This window comes from Manihot esculenta, chromosome 5 (genome assembly GCF_001659605.2).
Source record: "Manihot esculenta cultivar AM560-2 chromosome 5, M.esculenta_v8, whole genome shotgun sequence".
Lineage (NCBI taxonomy): Eukaryota > Viridiplantae > Streptophyta > Magnoliopsida > Malpighiales > Euphorbiaceae > Manihot > Manihot esculenta.
In genome coordinates, this window is record NC_035165.2 from 5,175,512 (window position 1) to 5,202,805 (window position 27,294).

The 27,294-nt window shown below is 37.1% G+C and overlaps 3 protein-coding genes across 4 annotated transcripts; all 3 read left to right on the forward strand.

Annotated features, from left to right (window-relative positions):
* Nucleotides 1-10,373: 10,373 nt before the first annotated feature.
* On the forward strand, nucleotides 10,374-16,603 carry LOC110615947 (gamma-tubulin complex component 4 homolog). The gene is made up of 16 exons (XM_021758207.2): nucleotides 10,374-10,712; nucleotides 10,816-11,107; nucleotides 11,219-11,355; nucleotides 11,624-11,722; nucleotides 12,293-12,413; nucleotides 12,583-12,855; nucleotides 13,100-13,180; nucleotides 13,253-13,336; nucleotides 13,615-13,701; nucleotides 13,825-13,880; nucleotides 13,971-14,168; nucleotides 14,365-14,587; nucleotides 15,145-15,233; nucleotides 15,348-15,501; nucleotides 15,711-15,833; nucleotides 15,930-16,603. Exons 1-16 carry the CDS (start codon nucleotides 10,543-10,545, stop codon nucleotides 15,996-15,998), a joined length of 2,256 nt encoding a protein of 751 aa, XP_021613899.1. The 5' UTR covers nucleotides 10,374-10,542; the 3' UTR covers nucleotides 15,999-16,603.
* A 1,765-nt stretch (nucleotides 16,604-18,368) lies between these two features.
* On the forward strand, nucleotides 18,369-21,030 carry LOC110615295 (blue-light photoreceptor PHR2). Its single transcript, XM_021757100.2, has 4 exons — nucleotides 18,369-19,491; nucleotides 20,002-20,222; nucleotides 20,322-20,420; nucleotides 20,684-21,030. The coding sequence occupies exons 1-4, from the start codon at nucleotides 18,514-18,516 to the stop codon at nucleotides 20,763-20,765; spliced, it is 1,380 nt and encodes a 459-aa protein (XP_021612792.1). The 5' UTR covers nucleotides 18,369-18,513; the 3' UTR covers nucleotides 20,766-21,030.
* Nucleotides 21,031-21,587: 557 nt separating this feature from the next.
* On the forward strand, nucleotides 21,588-24,808 carry LOC110615296 (small nuclear ribonucleoprotein Sm D2). Of its 2 annotated transcripts, none has more exons than XM_021757102.2 (6): nucleotides 21,588-21,802; nucleotides 21,937-21,973; nucleotides 22,046-22,139; nucleotides 23,044-23,118; nucleotides 24,241-24,345; nucleotides 24,451-24,808. In XM_021757102.2, the coding sequence occupies exons 3-6, from the start codon at nucleotides 22,122-22,124 to the stop codon at nucleotides 24,565-24,567; spliced, it is 315 nt and encodes a 104-aa protein (XP_021612794.1). In that variant the 5' UTR covers nucleotides 21,588-21,802; nucleotides 21,937-21,973; nucleotides 22,046-22,121; the 3' UTR covers nucleotides 24,568-24,808. The 2 variants fall into 2 exon arrangements, with proteins under 2 accessions (XP_021612794.1, XP_021612793.1); XM_021757101.2 differs by having other exon boundaries at nucleotides 21,591-21,802; nucleotides 22,115-22,139.
* Nucleotides 24,809-27,294: the final 2,486 nt, after the last annotated feature.

Sequence of the window (27,294 nt, forward strand, 5' to 3'; positions counted from 1 at the left end):
CTACAGACAGTTGAACAAGGTCACTACCAAGAACAAGTACCCTTTGCCGAGGATCGACGATCTATTCGACCAGCTAGCAGGAGCAAGTTGTTTCTCCAAAATAGATCTGAGATCAGGGTACCATCAGTTGAGGATAAGGAATGAAGATGTACCGAAGACAGCTTTCAGGACCAGGTATGGGCACTATGAGTTCCTTGTGATGCCGTTTGGGTTGACCAACGCCCCTGCAGCATTCATGGACCTCATGAACAGAGTATTCAGTCAGTATCTGGATCACTTCGTTATTGTCTTCATAGATGATATCTTAGTGTACTCCAGAAATGCAGAGGAGCATGCCCATCACCTGAGGACAGTTTTGCAGACCTTGAGAGAGCATGGCTTGTATGCCAAGTTCTCCAAGTGTGAGTTTTGGCTTAGGAGCATTTCATTCTTGGGGCACATTGTGTCAGAACAGGGTATTGAAGTAGACCCCAAGAAGGTAGAGGCTGTAGCTAACTGGCCTAGACCCACCACAGTGACCGAGATCAAGAGTTTTCTGGGTTTAGCAGGTTACTACAAGAGGTTCGTTCAGGACTTCTCAAAGATTGCTGCTCCTATGACCAAATTGACAAAGAAGAATCAGAAGTTCATATGGACCGATCAGTGTGAGGAAAGCTTTGAGGAGCTTAAGAGGAGGTTGACTTCAGCACCGGTGTTAGCTCTGCCAAGAAGTGATGATGACTTCTCAGTATATTGTGATGCGTCCCGTGTGGGACTGGGTTGTGTGCTAATGCAAAATGAGAGGGTGATCGCTTATGCTTCTAGGCAGCTGAAGAAGCATGAGCTGAATTACCCCACACATGACCTAGAGATGGCAGCAGTGATCTTTGCACTCAAGATGTGGAGGCATTACCTTTATGGGGTAAAGTGTGAGATCTTCACAGATCATAAGAGCCTGCAATACATCCTGAGTCAGAGAGAACTGAACATGAGGCAGAGGAGATGGGTAGAGCTGTTGAGTGACTATGATTGCAAGATTCAGTACCATCCGGGTAAGGCGAATGTTGTGGCAGACGCCCTAAGCCGGAAATCACTCGGCAGTCTATCCCACATTTCAGCAGAGAGGAGGCCGGTGGTGAAGGAGTTCCACAGACTTATGAGTGAGGGATTACAGTTGGAGTTGTCTGGCACAGGTGCCTTAGTGGCTCAGATGAGAGTGACACCCGTGTTTCTGGAGCAGGTAGCTCAGAAACAGCATGAGGACCCAGAGTTGGTCAGGATAGCCAGAACGGTTCAGTCAGGCCAGAGTAATGAGTTCAAGTTTGATGATAAGGGGATCCTCCGCTACGGGAACAGATTATGTGTGCCAGATGACATTGGTCTGAAGGGAGATATTATGGGGGAAGCCCATAATACCAGGTATAGTGTTCACCCTGGAGCCACCAAGATGTATCAGGATCTGAAGAGAGTGTATTGGTGGCCAGCTATGAAGAAGGACGTGGCACTGTTCGTGTCAGCCTGCGATGTGTGTCAGAGGGTGAAACTAGAGCATCAGAAGCCGGCTGGAATGCTTAACCCGCTACCTATTCCAGAGTGGAAATGGGAGAATATAGCTATGGACTTCGTAGTGGGGTTACCGGTGACGTCCAACAGATTGGACTCCATATGGGTGATTGTGGACAGACTCACCAAATCTGCTCACTTCATCCCAGTCAGGAGTGGTTACTCTGTGGACAAGTTGGCGCAGGTGTACGTAGATGAGATTGTCAGACTGCATGGGGTCCCGGTATCTATAGTGTCAGATAGAGGGCCCCAGTTCACCTCCAGGTTTTGGCGGAGTCTGCAGAACGCTATGGGTACCAGATTAGACTTCAGTACTGCCTTCCACCCACAGACAGACGGACAGTCAGAGAGGACCATCCAGACAATAGAGGATATGCTCAGAATGTGTGTGCTAGATTTTGGCGGTTCTTGGAGGCAGCATCTACCTTTGGTGGAGTTTGCCTACAATAACAGCTATCATGCTAGCATAGGGATGGCTCCATATGAAGCTTTGTATGGGAGGAAGTGCAGATCACCTATCTGCTGGGAGGAAGTAGGAGAGAGGACTCTTGCGGGTCCGGAGTTAGTAGAGCTTACCAGTAGGGTGGTACCCATAATCAGAGAGAGGATCAAGACTGCTGCTAGTCGGCAGAAGAGTTATGCAGATATCCGCAGAAGACAGCTAGAGTTTTAGGAGGGGGATTTGGTTTTGCTTAAGGTGTCTCCTATGAAAGGAGTGGTTCGGTTCGGGAAGAAGGGTAAGTTAGCTCCACGGTACATCGGTCCTTTCGAGGTGCTTCAGAGGGTCGGTAATGTGTCGTACAAGCTAGACTTGCCTGCTTCGATGGAGAGAATCCATCCGGTTTTCCATGTTTCTCTGTTACGGAAATACGTGTCAGATCCGAGCAAGGTTCTTAGTGAGCCTGATGTAGAGATCCAAAAGGATCTCACCTATGTAGAGCAGCCAGTGCGGATTCTTGACACCCAGATCAGAAAGTTGAGGAACAAGGAAATCCCGATGGTAAAGGTCCTTTGGAACCACCACAACTTAGAGGAATGCACCTGGGAGACCCGGGAGTCCATGCTCCAGCAATACCCCCATCTGTTTTGAGGTGAGTGTTAGTTGTTTTGAGTGTCTGTATGTTATGTTTATACCATGTTGATGCCATGTTTCATGTGTTAGTTGAGGAACATTCGGGGACGAATGTTCTTAAGGGGGGAGAATGTAATACCCGGCTAGACTCCGGTATCGGGATTCCTACCGTCCGGTGGAATCTCGGTTGTCGGAGACCTCTAGAAGGGTAAAACTATGATTTTATGAAATGTTTTAATGTATTTCATGTTTTTAAGTAAGAATTAAATGAGTTTTTGCATGAAAAATCTTTGGAGGAAAACCCAGGTTCGGCCGCCGAACTTTGAGGTTCGGCCGCCGAACATGCATGCTTTCGGAGGGACTTTAGGCGCCCGAAAATTTAGAGTGAGGGAAATGCAGGTTCGGCCGCCGAACTCCAAGTTCGGCCGCCGAACCTTGCATGCATGCGGAGGCACCTTCGGCCCCCGAACGTGGCCTGGCCAGCCACCTATAAAAGGGGCACTTAGCCGAAATGGGAGAGTTTTCTCCCATTTTCGACCTCAGCGAGCTTCCGACCTCCCTCTCCCAAATCTTGTGTTTTTCCTTCAATCCCCACCTTTTTCTTTGAGTTTTAAGGTTCCACAAAAGTTTTTGAGTGTTTTTAAGCAAGTTTGGAGCTTGGAAGTCTTGGAGCTAAATCCCTCCATTTTCCGAGCTAGGGTCGTTCTTCCTCTCGATCTTCAAGAGGTAAGCTTCGATCTATGCTTCTTTTATGTTTTATGAAAGTTTTATGCAAGTTGATGGGGTAGAATGCATGTTTAGGCTTGTTGTTAGGTTTATGGGTTTATGTTGTGATTTGAACAATGTATGTTGGAAATGTGTTGTTTGAAGTGTTGTAGTTGGGGTATATTATAGTTTGAGACCCCTAGGTGTGATGTATGATGTGTATGCATGTGTAGAAACAAGTTTATGCATGTTTTGAGGCGTTTTGGAGGCTGTGGACACAAGGGAGCCAAGTTTCTGCCCTTCGGCAGAAACTCAGGTTCGGCCGCCGAAGTGACTTTCGGCCGCCGAACCCCCTTGTGGAGGCAGTTTCGGCTGCCGAAGCCTGCCCCCGAAACTCAAGTTTCGTCTCTGTCTGGGAGGTTCGGCCGCCGAAAGTGCCGCCGAACCTGCATGACTTTCGGCTGCAGAGGGACTTTCGGCCGCCGAACCTGCCGCCGAAAGTGCCCTGTTCAGCCATTTCTTACATGTTTTCATGTGATGTTTTCAGGATGGTTTAGGGGGTTTTTGGGGAATATTTTAGAGTCATGTTCATGTATGTTTGGTCCCTCATTTGAGTCCACCTGTGTAGGTTCGGACCCGAGGAACCGAGACCCCCAGCAGTGAGCCAGCTGCTTCAGAGTCTCTTCAGAGCTAGCCAGAGGTGAGTGGAATAAACTTTAAGTTTTAAAGCAAATTAATGAAATGTTTTAGCATGATTCACGCATCATGAATGCCATGAGATATATTAGGTTGTTTGCATTAGAATTCACGAATATGTTGCATTGCATACTTTGTTGTTGATGTGGATGAATGTTGAATGATCCATTAGCCCTTGTATGTCATGATAGCCTATGTGAGTCCAGGTGTGCCTGCTACGGCTCTACGCCCCTGGCACTATGACAGATTATGGAAGTCCGGGTGTGCCTGCTACGGCTCTACGCCCCCGGCATGTATAAGTAAGAAAGATAGGGGCTAAATGGTGACAAGTTCATCCTTGTTGTGAAATGTTTGTGTTATGGCGCATACATGAAAGCATGATTTAAATTGATGTTTTATTATTCTGCTCACTGGGCTCTAGTAGCTCACCCCACTCCCTTTATCCCCAGAGTTGCAGGTACAGGATAGATCGGGAAGTCGGCTAGAGTGAAGTTAAGTCATGTATGTTGTAATAGATAGTAGTGGACATGAACATGATGTAATGAGTACTTATGACCATGTAATGTAATTAATGATTTGATGATGTATTGAGGATTATAGTAGTGCTTGACCTAGAGGTGTGTGAATCCCCATTATGTACAGAGTATTTAATGAGTAATGATGTTAATGACCATGATTATCCAAGCTGATATGTATGATGATGATGCCCCATTGGAGTATTTGATGAGGACTCCAGTGTGGGGTTTATGTATGATTTTATGCATGCACAGGTTTTGCTTGGATAAGAGAAAAGAAAATTTTACAGATCATGTATATGTTGTTATGTGTGGGATTCCACAGGTTTACAGGAAGTATGTAGGCTTGCTACGGGTCCCGGCGGCCTTAAGCCGATCTGGATCCTAGCGCCGGTAACGGGTCGGATTTCCGGGTCGTTACACTGATGGCGTGATTTGGAGCAGAAACTCATCGGGTAGGTATTCTGTTAAATCAGGATATGAAGTTCTTTTAAATCCTAATGGGGAAGACAATCAGCGGTTTTGGAAATGGATATGGAAGGCTAGAGGAACACAGCGGGTTAAAATGTTTATGTGGGAGGTTACTCATGGAAAAATCATGTGTAACGTAGAGAGGAATAAGAGAGGTTTCACTAATTTTGATGGGTGTGGCTTATGCTCTTCTGCACCGGAAACGATGTTCCATGTTTTAAGAGATTGCTCTTTGGCAATGCGATTGTGGAATCAGCTTGGTGCTGAACAAATTGAGAATAATTTCTTTCATACCAATGATGTGTTTAGGTGGCTGGCCTCTAATTTACAGAGTATTGATGCTCAGATCAATGGTGTTTCTTGGGATATTGTGTTTGCTGTCGGTCTATGGTGGCTATGGAAGTGGCGAAATTCCTTTGTTTTTTATCGTGATTCTCACCACTCTGAGCTCTCGCCGAATTTTATTTTGAATGAGGCTAAAACGGTTTAGGTGGCATGATAGAGAGACACGCTGCACAAGGATGGGTTCAAGTATTTGTCTTTCATTGCTTGGCAACCAGGTGGCTTAGGATGGGTAACTGTTAACACAAATGGTAATGTGAATTCTCGTGGTGGAGGTTGTGCTGGTGTCTTCAGGGACCATTTCGATCACTGGCTTGGGGGTTTTACGCTTGTTTTGGGTAGATGTGATCATTTAGAAGCGGAATTGTGGGGGATTGTGGCTTTAGTTTAAGGACAAGGTAAATGAGCTTTCAGAATTGCTAATTTATTAAGAAATATCAATAGCTTTTTGCAGCAAGGTTGGGAGGTGGAAGTTAAAAAGATTTTTAGAGAAACTAACAGTGTTGCGGATCATTTTGCGAGATTAGCAGTGACAGGAGAGTCTGAGCTTGTGTGGCTGGATAATCCCGACTGTGAGGCTGACTTACTGCTAAATGCAGATTGTATTGGAGTTGTTTGGTCTAAATTAATTTAATTGGATCTCTCCCTCTTATATATAATTTTTTTTTAAATTTTATATTAAATTGTAAAATACTAAAAAGATTTAAATTTAAACCTAAATATAAAATATATTTATTGTAAATATAAAATTTTAATTAATAGAATATTTTATTAACAAAATAAAATTTTAGAAATTTATTTATTCATAGGAGGTATACGAAATGACTTTTTAATCATTAATGATAATTTGAGAAAAAACTTAAACTATATAACAAGTTACCTTAAAACTTTTTTAAATTCAGTGCAGTACTTTTAATTATAATTATAATAAATTAAAAAGATATTTAACTTTATTATATAAATTTTAAAATTTTAATTATAGTATTAATAGGTTTTAATCCGTTAGTTTTAGAATTATTTATAAAATATATTAAACTCGAATTCCAACCAGAGCCCATAATATAAAAAAATATAAACTATAATTGCGAATCCACTTAAAACATTTTTTTTCATTAAATAAGCAATTATATTATTGCATGATGTTAACAGTATAAGAGATTTTATCATAAATAATATCTAATTCTCTTTATTCTCTCAATGAATTTTGATTTAATGAATAAAATTAGAAAATAAATTAAATTTATATGGACTTGTCTTATCTATTTGCCATTCATATAAAAGAAATTTAAGAAATTATATTACTCTCTTTCTTTTTAGCTCTATCCCCTCTTCTCCCACCATGTTTGCCGCTCCCTTCTGCCATCACTCTCCCTCCTCCCATCTTTTGTCTCTAATGTTATAATATTCTCTCTCCATTTGCAACTCTATCCCTTTATTTAGCATAATTTATTTTATAAAAAATATTTAAATATTTTTTTATAAAATTATATAAAAATTTTATTTCTTTTAAAATATAAATTTTTATATTAAAAAATTATTTTTTTTTTCATTTTAAATAAAATAATTATTAAACAATTAAATTAAATTAAATTTTTATTAAAACCTTTAACTCCATACGGATGATATCTCTTCTCAAATCTCTCGTTCTTTAATTTTGACTTCTCTAACTCAACTCACTTTCACCCATTTGCTCTAAAATTTTAAAATCAAACCCAACAACATGAATAAAAAGGTTCACGCATGGTTCTTAATCAAATCCTACGCTAATCTAGGGCAAGGGAGAGGAATAAATTTCTAAATTAGTATAAAAAATTATTAAATAGGTGCATCAAGTAGGAACAAAGAACTGATTAGCAAATAACCACAATAAATGAAGTTGTATTTTTTTAAAAAAATAATATATTAAATTTAAGTAGGAAGTGAATGTTGTCAATGACATTTTTTTCAGTTGATTTATTTTTTTTACAATAAAAGCTAATTGAAATAATCTTGAACTATTCAATTTTAATAAAAGCTAATTATTTTCTTTACGAAAATTAAAAAGAAAACCTTGAGAAAATGCTTACTTGAACACAATATATAAACTCAGGATACAAAACTTATAGTGAAATGCAATTGGGGCTGGTTAGGTCTAATTTATAAAACTGGACCAAACAACGAATAAATCGAGACTGATTGGCTTATACACAAGCAGAGATTTAACGGATATCATTCTGGAAACGACATCATTTTAGGTAGTCGTATAAGTTTTATATTTCTGAATCCTGTTGAATCTCAGTATGCTTGACTGCATACTGCATGAATGCTTTAGTGTAGTTACCTTCCAAGGCAAATTATGAATTAGGTAATAAAAAACCACTCCATCAATTGCCAGAAATTCACAAATCCAGTGCAAATAATAGATGTGAAGATGAAAAAACGCAGCTAGTTACCTGCAAGAACACGCACTGCACTTGAAAGAGACAAGGGTGAGGAGACCACGTTGGAGAAGGGGAGCACGTGCAAAAGAGTTGAGTGGCATTTGAGAAGCCATAGAATTTGCACGTGCCCTGCTTCTCCAACATGAGCAGCTCACCCACTAGAACCCTATGCATGCACTTGCTCAAACTCAAATGATGTAGATGAGAGATGAGCGTGGAGAAGCTCATGTATTTATAGCAAAAGATGATGAGAGTTATGCTGCGTTATTTAAAGCCAAAAGTAAAATAATTTTCATCCAAGAGGGGAGCAGAAGAAAAGCACAAGCCATCCGTTCCATGCAATCATAGACGTGGATCGAGGAAGAAGAAATTTAAAAGTAGAGATAACTAAGGAACACTCCACAGAGTCATGTCTGCCTTAAATTCACAAAAGCCACTGCCCCCTTAATTTGTTCTCTGCTGAATATCCAATCACAGAGAGACAAGACATCACCTCCCCTCTGATCCATGCACAAAGATAACCTTTTGCCAAGCAAATCTGGGCCATTGGATCAAGAATATATCTGCAGGGGCCCATGCCTTCCATGGATACGATCGTAAATTGGGCTGTGATATCATAAAGGATACTGTATGATTTTTGGGATGGAGTCACATATTTTCACTTTTTTCTCGGAAGAACTTTGTAGGAGAAAATAACAAGTAGAGGAGGTTGAGAATAATGTAAGAGTGAAAGTAGACTTTGCGTGTTGGGCCAAAGGGCTTTGAGTACACATGTGGACGAGTGTTCAAGCGCGTGTGTGTGTGAGAGAGAGAGAGAGAGAGTTCTTGAGAGAGCTGGGAGCCTCCCTAAGTAGATATGATTCCCTATATAGAGTAGGCACCAGCTTTTCCCCCCAGTATTTATGGTGGCCTCACAGATGCACACTCCAACAATTACTACTGCTTGATTAGCAAGTAATTTAGCAAAGCTATTGTTATTAGCATAGAAATATCTCCACTCTTACAGGATGAGAGATTGACCGCTTGTTTTTTATTATTATTTTTTAACTATTAGAGTTTGAATATCAAATCTCTCGATTTCAGAGACGGTTCTAGTGCCAATAAGATAAAATTCATTGGTAAGTACTTACCCAGTAAGCTACAATGCGAACCTCCTGTTCATGCCCATACGTACTTTGCAGAGTTATTTAAGGTGTAGGGGAAGATGTGATCTAACCATAAATGTGCAATTTAAAACGGATAGATTTTGTTGTGACCCTTAAATCACCATATTTGTGTTGTGGAGGAAGAACACAGATTCTGGGATGAGGTCATCATGAAATCTAGAGGTTTAAAAGCTAGCGTGTCCAAGCTGCTCTTGTAATGTTAAGTGCAGCAGTAAATGCTTTATTTGGTCACACACTCATATCTAAATTCCACCGCACTTGATTCATCTTTGACTCTGCCTCTGGGAAAAGAAATAAATAAATAGAAAAAACAGCAACAATGTGAAAGTTGGGTGACGTCCTTTAGAAGAGGCAATAGGAATGAGTTTTTATTTCATTTTGGTTCTCAATTTAAAAGCTGGCAATTCAATAGTGAGAATAAATACCTTCTCCATGTTTAGAGCTGACAGTGACCCAAGTCAGCACGAAAATTAGAAAATATATATATTTTCTAAATTAATTACAATTGAATTAATTCTGTCCCCCCTTAATTATCATTCAATCCATATTATTATCTGCATTGTGCAATGTTAAAGATTATTAATTAATTTCATCCTCTGATGAAGATCGAGTGCTTCACTGCCCAACCATCCCTTGGGAAGGTCAGCAAATATTTTTCAGACTATGATATTGCCAAGCAGAGAAGTCATCATATGTAATATTTATTGCTAATGCCTCGAGCAAAATAAGAAAAGACTTCGTGAAAAACACAGTAAGATCTATGCCCATACTGGAATTAGTGAATGCTAGCCTTCAATGTTCTACTCTTTAATCAACTAGCTAAAAGTTACGAATTATACATTTACCTTTTCTTTATTTTTATTTTTATCATAAATATAATTAATAGCTTATGCAACGAGCGAGTATTTTCAATATAATCTTTTTTTTGAATGAAATAATATAATCTTTTAATTTGAGTTAATGATATACTTATATATAGATGATCTACTAATACTTTATAATAACATATTCGTAAAAATTTATTTTTTATATTTCATAAGTTGATGAGACGACTAAGCATCAAAGTATATAGAATTTTTTTTTCCAGATATAGAAATTATGCTGACTACATAACATTTAATTCTTATTTATAGTATCATATCTTATAATATATAGTACCTTTGGGCTTGGAAAGTTCTAATTTATAAGAAACTTGTAAAGCTAAAGAAAATGTTTTTCATGATTTTTTGTGTGATTGAAAATTTAATTTGAAAAATTACTTTATTATTTTAAAGTTTTTATACTTGAGATATTTTGTTTTTTGAAGAAATATACTTGAGATATTAAATTTAACTTTTCTTAACTTTAATAAATATAATGTAATACTATATCTATTATTTATACATTATGAATATAGTAAAACAAATATAAAATATATTTACTTTTTAAAATATAATAAATGGTTTTTAGTTTTCTTGATACTGTTGCTCAGGGACCAACTCCGCTGGCCGCCGCGAAAGCCCAGAGAGCCGGCAAAATTCAAATGCAGCTGTTTTCTTAACAACTGCCAAATTTTCTATGCTCAGTTCAAGTGAAAAAATTACTCTTTCAACAAGGAGAAGAAGGGAAGTAAAATGTTGCACGAGCTCTTACTGGCACTTTTAGGCTTCACCGGAGATCTCATCGTCGACGTGAGAGAGCACCAAAATTCTATTGGCGTTCGACTATCTCCCGACGCTTCTATCTCTGACGAACGTTCCTTCAAGCTTGCTCCTGACATCAACTTCATCGACCCCAGCGATAGGTTTTACCAATTTTGCCCAAAACACATCTGCTTTGCTCTAGGGTTTCCAGTATGATTCTTTTGGCAAGAAATGATTTTTTTTTTTTTTTCAATGATGTCGCAGGGACCTCATTGAGAGGATCATCGCATTAGGGTTTTACTACAGAGAGCTTGATCGCTTTGCGACTAAGTCTCGCAATTTGAGTTGGATAAGGTCAGCAAATGTGTCTCCTTTGGCCAGGGCTACTGAATTGTCATCCACTACAACTGGGAAACCAAGTGTATATAGAAGGGCCGTTGCTAATGGCATTGTTGAGATACTTTCAGTCTATAGGTCTGCTGTTCTCCACATTGAGCAGAAATTGCTCTCCGAGACTGTGCCTCTCTTGGCCACCATCACCCAAGGCCTCAATAAGGTCGGATTTTAGTATTTACTAGTGCTCTGTTTGTCTTACAGACAAAAATATATATGCATTTTTTAATTACTGAGTGTTTCGTGTTTCTCTTCAATGTATTTGGTGTTCTAGTTTTTTGTCCTCCTGCCTCCTCTGTATGAGCTTGTTCTAGAGATTGAGCGTGATGATATTCGTGGTGGACAACTTCTTAACCTTTTACACAAGAGGTGTCACTGTGGCGTTCCTGAATTGCAGACTTGCATTCAAAGGTTTTTTCTTAATGCGCTGTTGCTGTTTCGTTAATTATGTGTGTTTCCTGATGCATATTTTGTTTGATATTTTCATTTTTGGTAATTGGAGATAAAACTCTGCTCTCTGATATTCTCAAAAGAATTGCTGAAAGTTTACTGCAGTTATTAGTGGTTAATGGTGGGGTGGCCAACTTTCTATGTTCATGTCATTTCTATTTCTACTTTTCCAAGACAACATTGTTGATAACTTTCTTCTCTGCTGATTTTCCTTTGTCCAAAATTACAGGCTTCTTTGGCATGGGCATCAAGTGATGTATAACCAACTTGCCTCATGGATGGTTTATGGTATTCTTCAAGATCAGCATGGTGAATTTTTTATCAGAAGGTAATGAGCAATCATTTTGCTCGTACTAGTCCAATTTATACTCTCTTCTGACTCACAAAGATAGGCAAATAATTATTTTCACATGGATTTAAAAAATATAGTTAAACCATAAATTTTTATATTTAATTTCTGAATATACCCTTCATTTATATTTCTTAATTACTAAACTATTCTTGGAATTAATAAATTTTACTTTTTAATGAATATTAAATAGGGTTACATTAGGAAACTCATAAATAAATTACTCTCTGAAAAAGGAAAGTGGCCTATAATTTGGGACGACGGATGAAAAAGGAGAAAAAGCCTATGCTCGTGGGGCAGATGGAGTATCATTTAAAACTAACATATTCTGAAAACTTGGCGGGTTAAAACTAATGTGGTTAAGCTTGTTACATGTGGTAAATGTTCTATAAACAATGTGGTGTGTTGGTGGATAATAGTTATAGACTTGAAATCTTTTCATTATGCAGAAGCAGTTCTAGACTCTTTCTTCTATTTAGCTCAGGCATGCTGTTTATGCATTAACTTCTAGATTTTCCTACCTAAATTTGCTGTATGGCTGATTTTCAGGCAGGAAGACAGGGAGGTGGAACATAGCTCATCTCAACCTGATATATCTGAAAAATTGGCACGCTTGTCAACCGATGATATGTCTTTAACAGATTGGCACTTGGGATTTCACATATTTTTGGTATCTTGAATTCTCTTTCTTTTGTTTATTTTCTCTTGTATAATAATACTCAAGACCAAACGCTCTTTTATATTGCAATACACAAAAAACTGATTTTGTTAAGTAGCATGTTTGGATTTGAGTTTCCTAGCTAGTCATTTACACTTAATGCTTTTTTATACTTTTGTAGGATATGCTGCCAGAGTATATCCATATGCGTGTTGCTGAATCGGTTCTTTTTGCTGGTAAAGCCATTAGGGTTCTTCGGAATCCAAGCCCTGCCTTTCAATTTAAGGATCCTGTACATAATCAGCAGATACCTAGAGTTGCCCAGAAAATTCATGGATTTTCTGGACGTTTTCCCTTCCAGAAGGAGCCTATTGTGGATGCAAACCTGATTGGAGAAGAATTACTTCCACAATCTGAGGCTGATAAGATTGAAACTATGCTTCAAGGCCTAAAGGTGCACTTCCTCAACCAGTCTTATCATAGACGAAATTTTGCATTGTTCTTTTCAGTTCTCGATAGTGATGGTTTTGCATTTACTTCATTTCATGAAATAATCTGCACTTAAATGGAGCTCTCTCACAGACTGGATAGTTGTTGTTTACGTTTTAACTTTTAAGATGAAATGAAACTTTTTTGCTTGAACTGTAATTCAATGCTGAAGTCTTGTTCAGTTCTGAAGCTTGTTACACTGTATGCAGGAAACATCAGAATTTCACAAAAGATCATTTGAATGTGCTGTTGATTCTATTCGGGCAATTGCAGCTAGTCATCTTTGGCAGGTGCTGCATATGGCACTTTCATTTCACAACTTATTAGAGCATCTAATTTATGTGTTCCCTTCACCGGTGCAGCTTGTGGTCGTGCGTGCTGACCTGAATGGGCACCTGAAGGCCCTCAAAGACTATTTCCTTTTAGCAAAAGGAGATTTTTTCCAGGTAAGGGATGATTAGCATTCAGATTTCTTCAAGATTTGGGTTATTACCTGTTGCCTCGTTCTCTAAAGTTCTTGGATCTTTTCCATTTGAAAAATTGTTTTCATGGTTTCTATGTTCTTATGAATTTTGCCTGTTTCAATTCTAGAATTTGTGGTAATCTTTTTAATATGAGCATATTCAGTTATCTAGTTTTGACATTGATCCTTAGTTTCTGCAATATGTATGCAGTTTAAGCAAACAACTTAATCGATTTTGATAATGTTGGTTTATTATTCCAGTGTTTTTTGGAGGAGAGTCGCCAATTAATGCGTTTACCTCCTCGCCAATCAACTGCAGAAGCTGATCTCATGGTCCCATTTCAGCTGGTATTGCTAGTGGATGTGATTTTTTGCCTTTATGTGGCTAAAACATTGAGTATGCCAGCTTGCTCAGCTCAATGCGAAATTCACTAATGGTTTGTATACTTGTGGGCTCTAATTGCAATGCAGGCAGCCATAAAGACAATTGGTGAGGAAGACAAATACTTTTCTAGAGTATCCTTGCGGTAAGAACCTATATTTTTAATCACAAGTCTGAAGGTTGCTATAAGTCTTCTCTTCATTGAAATTCTGTAATATTATCTTTACATGCATAGGATGCCTTCATTTGGAATCACTGTTAAATCCTCCCAAGTAGATTTACCCAAATCAAATGTATATGCTGATGCAAATACTGGTGCTGTGTTACCTAATGCTTCTTCCGAGATGTCCCTTGATGGCTGGGATGGCATTGCTCTCGAATATGCTGTTGATTGGCCATTGCAATTGTTCTTTACTCAAGAAGTACTTTCTAAGTAAGATGCTTCTGTTACTTATGAACACTGTGCTTCTACTTCATTTATGATTGTTTGTTGCTTTGCCTTTTTTACTGCATTGAAGGTACTTCATGAATTGTGTCCGAAATCAAGAAACTGTAACTACTTGAGAATTGATAAATCGTTTAATATTGACCTTTGTCATTTATCCATTTTAACATCAAGCATTCTCCAGGTACCTTAGGGTCTTCCAGTATTTGCTACGGCTCAAACGAACACAAATGGAATTGGAGAAATCATGGGCCTCTGTGATGCATCAAGATCACACTGATTTTTCCAGGCGCCGCAAGGACCGTAACTGCTCGATATCTCAGCAGCGACGGCAACGTTTTAGGCCAATGTGGCGTGTTAGAGAGCATATGGCATTCTTGATCAGAAATCTTCAGTTTTATATCCAGGTAATTGATGTCATGCATGTTGTGAAAGTTTTGGGGATTGTTTCCCAAAAAAAAAAAAAAGAAAAGAAAAAAAGAAAGAGCACTATAGGAACTGCAAGTGATATAATCACAAGGCTGTAATAGCTGGTACTTATGCAATACCTGATTTTAAGGGCATGCAAGTATTGGATAAATATTTATAATTTGTGTCCTACTTTACACCTGTCGAGCATAGCTTGATGCAAACCAGGTGTTGTGACATGTGATATCTTTAGGTATTAATAACCATAATGGGTCTTAATTTATCTGAAATTAGGAGGATAATAGGATTCTTAGAAAATGAAGCATAGATCTTTACCCTATTATTCACTAGAAATTTAACGATGCTCATATTCAAGACTTGATATAAATTAGCAATGCTCTACATATATCAGGATTTGATATTGACATTTTGTTGAATAACTTGCTTATTTTTCTTCATTGAATTGTTGTACAATTTTAACCCCTGTTCTTTTGTAAGCCTTTGAAGTGTTTTCTGTGATCAATTTTTCATGAAGTTGGTGGTATTTCTGTTTCAGGTGGATGTGATAGAATCTCAATGGAATGTTATGCAAGCTCATATTCAAGACTCCCATGACTTCACTGAACTTGTGGGCTTCCATCAGGAGTAAGTAAAATGATTGGTTTCATTCTTCCTCCTGCACCATTATTTTATTGGAGTGACAATCTTTGTTCTACAAAGCTACAATTCCTGCTTACACATTATTACTTTTATCTGCAGGTATTTAGCTGCTTTAATTTCACAATCTTTCTTGGACATTGGCTCTGTGTCAAGGATATTAGACAGCATCATGAAACTGTGTCTGCAATTCTGCTGGAGCATTGAGAACCAAGAGAACAACCCAAATACATCTGAACTGGATCATATAACAGAGGTATTTATACTAACTTTTATTCTTTTGAATGATATACTCTGTCTGTTCTGCTAAAACTTCAAGGCTTGGAAGCATCTGAATCGTGTGAACCTATCATTTTTGTTCCCTCTTTCCTGTTTTAATTATCCCTCCCTTCATGTTTTGTTTGTGAAGAATTATTCTGTGCCGTTTGTATCTACATGGCCCCTTCCCTTTTTCTGTTTTGCCAGGAATTTAACAAGAAATCCAACTCCTTGTACACTATATTGCGGAGTAGCAGGCTAGCAGGGAGTCAACGAGCTCCATTCCTTAGGCGATTTCTTTTGCGTCTAAACTTCAATTCATTTTTTGAGGCAAGTCTATATGACAGTCTAACCTAAGGAACTTTTTTTTTTGGGTAGCCCCATGTTTTCCTAACAATTTTATTTGCTTCTTCTGAGTTCTGACAGGCAACTGCTAGAGGGGTGCTAAATGTTGTTAGACCTTCTCCAACAATTCCTGTATTAAATCAACATTAGCAATGAAGTATTTATGAAGTCCAAATTAGCTCAATAATTCTCACTAGTTATTGCCATGTGAAAACTGTCGCTGTCAACGGAGTCGAGGAAAATAAATATCTAAATCTGTTTGGGAACCGCTTCTCATCTCAAGCAGTTATCCCTTTGGACTGTTAGGTGATGCAACTGGATTTTTGGGTTCATTTTCATTAGAATGATGTTTTTCTTGGATCCATTCTTATAAAGCGTCTCTGGAAAGTTGGCTGGTTAAGCTTGTGGATCTACATTCTTGGTTTGCCTGTTGTTGACTGTCAATTGGCGATCCCGTTGGAAAATGAGATGGCATTTTTGGTAGCTGAATCTACAATTCACCTCGTTGACTGTGATGAAGCGGTATGGGATGGGATGGTTGTTAGGTTGCTGGTTTGGTGCTTCTTGGGGTTTAGGTTCTGCATTTTTGCTGCGTGACTGAATACGTGCCATGCAAAGGATTTTAGGCTGTTTTTGATGTCTGATTGGCATACTTTGTAAAGTCAAAATGTTTGGTGCTTGTAATGAATGTATTAGCTAAGAAATATTTGTATTGCACAACTATCTAATTTTAAGATTGGCCCAATTTGTTCAAATATATGATTGCACAATCTCAGTGTATTTCGTCATTCGTGTAGTGATTTAAATGTAGAAGGGAATTAAAGATAAAAACTTCTTCCTAGCAAGAGCCAGCTAGTTATGGAACTATAACCGCAGACATTTGGGCTTGAATTTGAGTTTTCAAGTGCGCTAAAGTGTCTTTAGCTATTCGATCAAGTTAGGCTAGATAATTTTAATTATTTATTTATTTAAAAAATTGCTTGTTTCTTCTATAAAACAACCTGAATCCAAATTACATGAGGAAGGGACGTTTTTTCCATTTGGTCTCTCATAACATAGTTGTGGCCCCTCTGGTGTAGAAATTGGACATGCATGCATGCATTATTTACATATAAATGCCATGAGATGTCTCAGAAAAACAAAGTGGAAGCCTTCTTCATTAAGTGCCATTATTTATATATAAATAATCTAATAGTTGTGCAAAAATTTTTTATTTAAATTCGATTTATCATTACTTTAAAAAATTTTAAAAAAATAAATTTCAATTATTTTTTTATAGAAAAATTCACTTTTTCTATATTTTAAATTTATTGTAGTTCGGATGCAAACAAATTTTACCTATTGTTGCAATCTCCTTGTACTAATTCCTTGCGCAAACTATTTGCAGCTTCATCATGGCTAAACATATGTACACCCGAGAGAACCATTGATGATGAAAGGTTTGTCCATCCTTTTCCCTGTGCTGGACCCTGCAAAAGACACCTTCACACCTTAAAGAACCAAGACACGATAAGAATATTATTAAACAATTTCAAATAATATTCTTTATTATTTTTTATTTGATTAATCGAAAAACTAAAATCCAAGCTAAGTCCATCTATTATGGTAATATTTTTTTTGAATATTGGAACAAAATTAAATCACTCTATTTATTTGATAATCAAAGTTTTTAAACAGAACTTCTAAAAATCATACTATTGCATATTATGTATTTAAAAAATACATGGACATATCTTTTATGGTTTTAAACAAACAAATACCTATAATTCAAAAGTGAGAGTTTGATTTATGTTGCTATTGCTACTGCTTCTCCTCATCTGCTTTTCCATATAGAGATTTGTTCAAATTGTTTATTAGGCAAAGCATATGGGTTATAAGTTCCTTGATAATTCAATCCCAACTAAGTTTTTTTTTTTAAATAATTAAAAAAAAAAAAAAACAAAATTTCAGCTTTGGAGAAGAGTAGCTGTACCAAATTCCTCGAAGATATGTTACTCTTGGTAAGGCAGTGGTAAAATTATAGGGAAATTTGGGAATCTATGGGCAAATGTTTGAGCATGAAGCTTCGATGTGAAGTGGGTTTTAAGTTCCTAAATTGAAAATTATATAGTTGCATGAAAGTTGTAAGTTATAGGGTTATATATATTTATTCACGGGTTTAAATCAGTAATAATGTATTTAATTAAATATTAAAATTTTCAAGATTGAATATCTCAAATTTTCATTCCTTTGTCTTTAACTAAAAAAAAAAAATGAATAATTATAAAATATATAGTTGGAAGTTATAATCTTTGGCAGGCAGAAAATATCAGAGAAGAAAATAAATATATTAGGAATCTGTTTTTCGCGCGATTAAAAAAAAATGAAATATTTTTTGCGCTGATCGCCACCTAACCAGGTGCATAATCTCCGAATTGCCCCTAGAAAATACAAACAGGGAAGGCAGTTTGAGGTTGAAAGTTAGTGAAATATGTTAGGTGCACCTGTTTAAGGACGGAGGAAAACTGATCGAACAAACGACATCGTAAATCGGCTTTTAAATCCCCCCGCACCCAATCTCTCTCGCTAAGAGCACAAGTGAATTCTCCTGACGGCAGGCTCAAGCCAAGCCAACCAAAACCAAACACTTCTGCTTATCCCCAACTCAATCTCCTCCAGAACCCCGATGGATCCCAATCTCCAAACCCCAAAATCCCAAGAATCCACCGCTGAAGAACAGAGCAAGCAACAACAGCTCGCCATTGTACCTTCCCAATCCATTTCACCTCCATTTGCTGCTGCCTCTATCTCTCTTTCTTTATCCACAATCCTCCCTACCCACTTCTTCAACCATCCAAAAATCTCTTCTTTATTTTCCCACTCACCAACCAAGGCCAAAATTCCCACTCAGGCAGCCTCTCTCTCTCACCTCTCTCTCTCCTCCTCTACTCTTTCCCCTCCCAAACTCTCCTTCAAGTCCACCATCTCCGCCAACCCTTTACAGAACACTCTATCTCTGGGCCCACGCCGCCCCGCTGACCCTTCCAATGCCGCCGGAATTCGTCGAGCTTCCATTGTTTGGTTCCGCAGCGACTTGCGTGTTAATGACAATGAGTGCCTTAACTCTGCCAATGATGAGTCCATGTCTGTTTTGCCTGTTTACTGCTTTGATCCCAGAGAGTATGGTAAATCCTCTTCTGGGTTCGACAAGACTGGGCCTTATCGGGCCAGTTTTTTGATCGAATCGGTTGCTGACCTCCGCAAGAACCTTCAGGTTAGAGGGTCTGACCTTGTGGTCAGAGTTGGGAAGCCAGAAACTGTGTTGATTGAGTTGGCCAAGGCCATTGGGGCTGATGCTGTTTATGCACACAGAGAGGTGTCTCATGATGAGGTTAAGGCCGAGGAGAACATTGAGGCGGCCATGAAAGATGAGGGAGTCGAGGTGAAATACTTCTGGGGAAGTACTTTGTATCACGTGGATGATCTGCCTTTCAAGTTGGAAGACATGCCATCAAATTATAGTGGATTCAAGGATAAATTACAGGGAGTGGAGCTTAGGAAAACTGTTGCTGCATTGGATCAGTTGAAGGGGATGCCATCAAGAGGAGATGTGGAGCCTGGCGAGATCCCGTCTTTGCTGGATTTGGGTCTCAGCCCCACCCAGGTTTGAGTTTCTGCTTTCCGCGTGATTGTTTTTACTGCTTATATTTCACTATATCCTTGGTTCGATTTTTCTTAGAACATTGAACTAGAGTGAGTATGTATTGTTGGTGGGCAAAATTTGAGTAGAAATGAAGGTTGACTGGAAGGTTACATCAACATTAAAATGGAAAAAGTAAACATTTTTATGCATACCAATATGGTGTTCTCATAAATGGTCGGTGGTTGTTATGAATGATTCAGAGAAATGTGGCCTTCTATTAATTCAATATAGTATCGTAATCTTACAGTTTGAGCAGATAAAAACATTCCCTTCCGTTGTTGGCCTGAGTATGAACCCTCATTTCTCAACATTGATGTTCCAAATAATGTTGCAATTCTAGTATTCTGCTTGGCCTCCTTAATGTGACCTGCAGATGTTACTGCAGTTTCTGAATTACTTATGCTGAAGAAATGCATATTCTTATCATTAATTTAAATGCTGTAACAATGCTTTCCAATAATGGTCTTGCAGGAAGGAAAGGCAGTTGCTAACGCTTCTATGGTGGGAGGGGAGACTGAAGCGCTACAGAAGCTTAAAAAATTTGCGGCAGAGTGTGAAGCACAACCACCCAAAGGAGGTAGCCATGACAGCATATATGGTGCAAACTTCTCCTGCAAAATTTCCCCATGGCTAACCATTGGATGCATCTCACCCCGTTCCATGTTTGATGAGATAAAGAAAACAGCTGCCAGGTGTGCCTTCAATTTACTGCTTTTTCCTTTTCTTTTCCAAACCACGCTACTACTTCTTGAGAAGTATGTGCTCACAATTGAAATAAATTTGATTGATAGAACTATTTCTGCTGCTGCAAACCGGAATGATGGTGCTAGCTCTACAGACACCGGAATGAACTGGTTGATGTTTGAGTTACTGTGGAGGGATTTCTTCAGGTAGCTTGATAATCTGTACCAGTGTTCTCTATAGAATTTGAACCCCATGGTTCCTTCACAAATCTATCTTCTTTTTTTTTTTTTTTTCCAATGTTGGTGTAATTGCTGATTGAAAATGATGAAAAACTAAAGCTAGGTTTCTCCTTCAGTTATGAAGGTTTCTTTCTTTTTTCTTAGAGTTTACAAGGAGTTTTGTCCAAGTATGCCATTTTAATTTCTTTAATAATGCTATAGTAAATGTGTGATGTTATTGATCTTTGTAGATTCATCACCAAAAAGTACAGTTCTCCAAAGAAACAGCTTGAAGCAGCTCCAGCCGCAGCTTGTACGGGTGTGCTTGCATAGGCAAGAATCCATTTTGGTTGTCAAAGGAAGCTTATTTTATGCAGATTGCATGCAAAATTGGTTTCAACAGTGTAGTTAGATGTTGTAGTAGTGGTGATGAAAGGGAGTTCCCATCAAATAAGTTCACTGAAATTTGGACACTGCATTATTTTAGAAACTTTTCTTTTTTTTTTTATCACTCTTGTGAATAACAAATCCCTGGTTCTGTTTTTTTATCTGTTATCTCATTTTATATCATATGATAAATCTAGCTCAAAATTAAGCATTTGTGTTGTTTGCTTACTTCTGATTGTCCGTTGAGCAAATTTCGTTTGCTAAGTGAATACAGTTGAGGGATGAATGGGACTGGTTTTTCTTGAAAAACACAAGGCAGTTTGATTACTCAGAGACACTCCCTAGCTTTTGCTTTCATTCTTTCTTCTCCTCTTGCTCAAAATTAATTTAGCTATGGGAGAGGTATGTAGAAATGCTTGAGCAGAAGAAAAGAAAAGAAGAAATGGGATGAGAAAATGTTTATCTGTAGGTGAAAGTCATAAGATGGCCTGCAGCCATGAAGATTTAACAAACAGCAATTGCATAATACTGTCGACTTTTTATCGGGCAGGGTTGGAGAAAACATTTTATCAGGAAGAAAAAAAAATGATAAACAGGCAAATTTGTCCACTTAAGCAATCTGCCGTCTACCAAATCTGATAGTCGCTGGCGATAGAACTTTTTGAACACTAATATAATAGTATTGTAATAAATTATTAAAAAAATTAAAACTTAATAAATTTAATTTTAATTTTAACTTACATATAAACACGATGGTGGAAGATATCCACTATTTGCTTGGAATAGGCCCAGAAAAGCAAATCTCGAAATAGAATCAGGCCTTTGGTTCGATTTGGTCTTCAAAAAAGCGCCTCGCCGCTTCACTTTTCTTTGGCGCGCTAAAAACCATTTCCCCTTTCAACAATTTCTACTCGTTGACGTCAAGATCTCGCTTAAGAAAGGAAGGAATTCCCAAAACCCAAGCGCTAAACCCCTAGGAATTCGTTAGTTCTCTCAAATTCCTGTTTTTAGAATTTTCTTGTGATTATTTCCTGTTTTCTTTCTATCACTCCAACGTGTGCTTTCAATTTGCTAGTGAATCACGAAACTAGAACCCTAATTCGGTTTTTGCCTACAGGTTTGCTCTGAGAATAGTCGAATTCAGTCACCATGAGGTAATTTCTAGCATTTCTTGATTATTTTGATTCTATGTGTCATGGAGCTGACATTGAGTTTTTGAATTATAGTTTTTTGTGAACTTCATACCATCGAGTGTGGCTAACAGTTTTTTCCCTCTCTGCTTTGGTCTTCTGCAGTAGACCAATGGATGAGGACGCTACAGTAAGTTCTCAAACTTCCTCATCATATGCAAACGCTCCTGATATTACATATCTACCTTATTATATTGCTTCTTCTGTTCTGCGTATCATTTGTTTAAAGATTCCACAAGATGTGCTTCACTTGTGCGACATTTTTTTTTTACTGCAGCTTTCAGCTCCCCCCTTTAAAAAAAGATCTATTATAAGTTACTCTGTGATTTTCACAAGATAATAAAAATAAACTAGGCATTTCAGTTCTGTTTTCAACTGTACTGATAGTAATGATGATTTGAAGAAATGTGCTGCTGGAAATATTATATGTGACGAGATTGTTCTCTACTGCAAGCAGTGAGAATTTGTGATATTTGTCATTAGTTCTCTAAGGTTTCTCCGTGTTTCACCTACATGCTCTGTCTTTTGCTGCCCTTTGATATTCTAAATGTTTTTTCACTGGTTGTTCAGCACTGTTGGTTGTTTCTGTCTTCTGCTGCTGTGATACTTGTTTTTAAAGTGCTATAAGTGGTTTGTCATGTACAAGTACAACCAAGATAATGTGATATTTCACTATGGCATGTGCTAGCTTAACACTTAACTTGGTGATACTATTTGCCGCCTTTATGGTAACCTGAAGGCTGCTAGTGGTTGCTAATTCAATGTTTATTTCATAAAGTTATTGGTTCCTTTCATGTTAGTTTTGAACCCCAATGCAATGTGAAATATGAAGCTAACCTACTCAAATGACAGCTTTGATTGGTTTATATCCCTTCTCACTAGAAATAAAACTAGATATGTGTCCATGCTATAACAGCATGTTAATTTATCTTATCTCTAAGGAGCATATTTCAATTTGTGTAGAACCTCCTCTATTACTTTAATGTTTTAACTTTCCAGATTGTTTGTCACACTTATCTAACTTTCTTCTGTAGGACAAGAATGAGTCAGAGGATTTCAGCACTGGGCCACTTTCTGTTCTCTTGATGAGTGTTAAAAATAACACACAGGTAGCTTTCAATCTAATAGAGGCATAAGGAGAAAATTTTTTATTGTTGATACTGTTTTTAGATAGAACTGTTGAAGTTAGCAATGTTCAATTTAAAATTGAGTATGCAACTACATGAGCATTCTGACAATCACAGGGCTGTGTAGGAAACACAATTCTTGTTAGCTGGGTAATGCAAATTGGAATTTGATTCAACCCATACTAGTTAAGAATTTTAGTCATTGTAAAATTAGGATATTTAAATATTGGAAGTTTATATTATTTAGTAGGTATTTTATTTTGTTTGGGAAGTTTAATTAGTTTCATATTCCTAATTTTAATTTGATTGGGTTTCAATCTTAATGTAATTAGAGTTGCAAAACTCTATAAATAGGGCTTAGGATCTCTGTATATATACATCTTCTATTATGATTAAGGACTGTTGACTTTGAGCAAATAATAGAGAATTAGTTCCCCTTCAGTTTGAGAATTTTCTCACCCTAGATCCCCTAAAAGCTATTGGTTCTGTTCTACATCACTGGAAATTCCTTGATCATAGTGAATTAATTTTAGCTCTCTTTCTGTCTTTAGAAGGCATAAAAAGATGCTTCTAAATCATATTTTAATTTGTTCATCATCAGAAACAAGTAATATGAATATGGGCTCCAATTCTCAAAATTTTCTAGTACTTTTGATGTAGAATTAAGAACACTCAAAAGGGAAAAGGAACCAAAATCTTATAGCTCTTTTCAATTCTCAATTATCAATAACAATATAGTAATCATAATAATTCCTATTTAAACACCTAGATGCATAGGTACTTTTAGTATAATTGTTAGTCCTACTAATATTAAGATTGTGAATCTCAAAACAATAAATATTAAACTAACGTTAATTATGAATAGTAAATAAACTCACATTTTTAATAAAATACTAGTTTCTCAATTTCTTCCTAGAATCCCTAATTGAAGATCATGCATCAACTTCCTTATTTAGGTTCCAGGGGTTATCAACTCTAATATTGGCTGGTTATATAACTGACATGTCTATGACATGGGTGTGCTTTTTGTTTACGCCTCCCTCTGCCTGCTACCCTCCCTCCCCCTTCTCTTCCTATCTCATGTATTTTTATTGTGCAATCCAGGTGCTCATTAACTGCCGCAACAACAAGAAGCTTCTTGGACGTGTGAGGGCATTTGACAGACACTGCAACATGGTTCTAGAAAATGTCAGGGAGATGTGGACTGAGGTTGGTTTCCTTACTGAAATCTCTATCCACGGAATTTCCTTAATCAGAGGCTGTAAAGTTCATTTAGACAATTTCTTATGCAAGTGCAAAAACTTTTTGGTCCAGGTGCCAAAAACTGGAAAAGGCAAGAAGAAAGCTCAACCAGTCAACAAAGATAGGTTCATCAGTAAAATGTTCCTTCGAGGGGACTCTGTTATCATTGTTCTTAGGAATCCAAAGTGAGATGCGGATGTTCTTTCTATCTTCATCTGTAACTTGTTCACTCTCTTTGAGCAAGTGTGAATCGTATTCTTTTTGTTGTGCTTTGAGAGTTTATTGTGGTGCTAATATTGGCATACTTGTTTTCCTCCAACTAGCTAGTTTTTAGACCGTGTTCTCGTTCTAAAGGCAATTATCATTTTTTTTTCCCTGGCTCAATATTTATGAGATTATGAGACAGCAGCAGGTTTTGCTGAATTTTCCACTTCTCTTGCCGTGCTGTGCTCATCGTTGTGAATTCTATGTTCATGCATTTGCTGGATCACCAGAGTGCTGGTATCCTTATTATCCACCGGAAATGTGATTGTATATAAGATTGCGGAAGGCAATGCATGGAAGATGAAACTTGGTTACGTAACCATATGTTTGTTTGAGGAAATTGAAGGCAGTCTGTTAAAACTATTGCATCAGGCAGTCTAATAGTTTCTCACCTAATTGTTAATAAGGAACATTGGAGATGGGAAAAAGAAAAACCGAGGATGAAGTTTGGATGTCGGTTCGGCAGCCCCTTGATGTACTTCAACTACCTGCTCGGAAACATATAATCGATTAGTTGCTTCGTGCCATTGAGAGAAACGCGTTGTTTCTTATATATTTCAGCGGGGAGGGCCTGCAGTATCGAAGGGAGAATTACTTTAGGTTTTAAATTTTTATAGAGTTTATTAATTTATCTCTATTTTAAAAAATCAGTTAATTAATTTTTTTTTGTATTTTAACAAATTAAATTCCTATTAATTAATTTATTTCAATAAATAGTATTAATATTGAAAACTATATAAATTAAACAATATATATAATAAAAATAATGAAGATTAAACAGTATTAATATTTAAAATATAAAATGATTAAAAAAATTTATTTTATAAAATATAAAATATTTTAATCGATTGATTTTAAAATAAAAATAAATTAGATGGAATAGTAATTTTCCTTTTTTCTGAGACAGTAATTCACCTCTTATTAGTAGCAACCAAATAGTGCGACCCATTGAATTTGAACGAGAGAAGTCAACTTCGAACCATCCCATCCAAAATAAAAAATGAGCCTACCAAACCGCTGAGGAAGCCTATTCAAGAGACAATGGAGACTTCTCCTGGTCCACGTCATGCTATGACTCTAAAATTGAATATATGTAAAGCATATGATTAGATTGATTGGAGTTCTACTGTTAGTTCTGCTAAAAATGTATTTTGCTTCGAAGTTGGTACATCTAATAATACAATATATTAGGATTGTGAGTTTCTCTATTCCATAATATATTACAATTGTGAATTTTTATATTCTAGTTTACGGTGTTTCTACTTTTTTTTTTTGCCCTTTTAAGGACCCAAACAGAGAATCCTCGTTCTCTTTTATCTTTCTCTGTTTATTTCTCAAACACTCTATCTACTATTGAATGCTCAAACAAAATATCTCATTCAAGGTATTAAAATTTCTCGGTGTGTTCCAACAGTCATAGATATTTTATTTGTAGATAATACTTTATTATTTGATCGTGCAATAAGACAAGAAAAAGATAACTTGTTAAATATAATTTAGTCTATGGTTTCAGGTTAATCCATCAATTTTTAAAAGTCTTATATTTTGTTTAGTAAACACACATCTATTGATATTAAACACGAACTTCTCATTAAGTTTTATATGCATGAATTATCACCTTCATTATATGGGTTTACCAGTGCTTTTGAAATGCTCAAACAAGTATTAATAATTGTGGAGGACACAATCTGCTCAAAGAAAGCAGAAACTTTTATCACGGATTGGTCGAGCTACAATAGTTAGATCTATTTTATCTACTATTCTCACTTTCTCAATGACTATTTTTCAGTATCCCAAGCAGTTTTCAGTAAAACTCAACAGCCTATTATCAAAATTTTTGGTAAGGTAGGGATGAGAAAGTTAGAAAAATGTATTGAGTCAGTTGGCAGAAATCATGTTAATCAAAATTATGGGATAGTTTAGGATTTAAAGATTTTAAAAATTTTATTCTTGTGTTCTTAGCAAAACAATATTGGAGGCTTCTCCCGCTTATGGTTAAGAGTTTTGAAAGGATTACATTTTTCAAGATTTTCTTTTTGGGAAGCCAGCCAAAGGCACCACAGCTCGTGGATTTGGCAAAATTTATTAGCTGGTAGAATAATCCTTCAAATAAGTTCTAGAATGAATATCGAGATGGTCGGAGTACTTCTATTTGGTTAGATCCATGAATGCTCGGGTTAGATAATTTTATATTATCTAGTCCTGCAACTTGGTTGGTGGACATTTATAGGGTGGCAGATATAATTGATCATCGGGTATTGGACTGGAATCATCAAGCAGTGAAACTAGTATTCACTCATCAACAAGATATCACTATTTTCTCTATCCCGGTAGCCCTCGTTAGTACGTTGGATTTTCTTGTTTGGCACTATGCACATAATGGTCATGTAGTATTCGATCCGACTATAAACAGCTCATGTGTAGCTCATTTGCTCAACAGATGATATCTAGACCCTCCTCTTCCTCCAGCATATATCCAAGTATATGCAAGCATATATGGTCTTTTTAAGTCCCTCCCAAATTACAACTTTTTCTTTAGCGAGTTCTTCATGATGCACTACCCGTCTTTATTAATTTGGTTCAATGAGGTGTTTTGCAAGACCCCAGGTGCTCTATTTGTCAATATTTGTTATAAACTTCACAACATATTTT

What these genes read in the sequence shown, in the direction of transcription:
- LOC110615947 (XM_021758207.2), top strand. Translation starts at nt 10,543, where the DNA reads ATGTTGCACGAGCTCTTACTGGCACTTTTAGGCTTCACCGGAGATCTC. An exon ending in TCATGGTCCCATTTCAGCTG is followed by an intron (nt 13,702 to 13,824) that starts GTATTGCTAGTG and finishes ATTGCAATGCAG; the next exon opens with GCAGCCATAAAGACAATTGG. An exon ending in ATCTTCAGTTTTATATCCAG is followed by an intron (nt 14,588 to 15,144) that starts GTAATTGATGTC and finishes TTTCTGTTTCAG; the next exon opens with GTGGATGTGATAGAATCTCA.
- LOC110615295 (XM_021757100.2), top strand. Translation starts at nt 18,514, where the DNA reads ATGGATCCCAATCTCCAAACCCCAAAATCCCAAGAATCCACCGCTGAA. An exon ending in TGGGTCTCAGCCCCACCCAG is followed by an intron (nt 19,492 to 20,001) that starts GTTTGAGTTTCT and finishes ATGGTCTTGCAG; the next exon opens with GAAGGAAAGGCAGTTGCTAA. An exon ending in ATAAAGAAAACAGCTGCCAG is followed by an intron (nt 20,223 to 20,321) that starts GTGTGCCTTCAA and finishes TTTGATTGATAG; the next exon opens with AACTATTTCTGCTGCTGCAA.
- LOC110615296 (XM_021757101.2), top strand. An exon ending in GTGTTAAAAATAACACACAG is followed by an intron (nt 23,119 to 24,240) that starts GTAGCTTTCAAT and finishes TGTGCAATCCAG; the next exon opens with GTGCTCATTAACTGCCGCAA. An exon ending in TCAGGGAGATGTGGACTGAG is followed by an intron (nt 24,346 to 24,450) that starts GTTGGTTTCCTT and finishes TTTTTGGTCCAG; the next exon opens with GTGCCAAAAACTGGAAAAGG.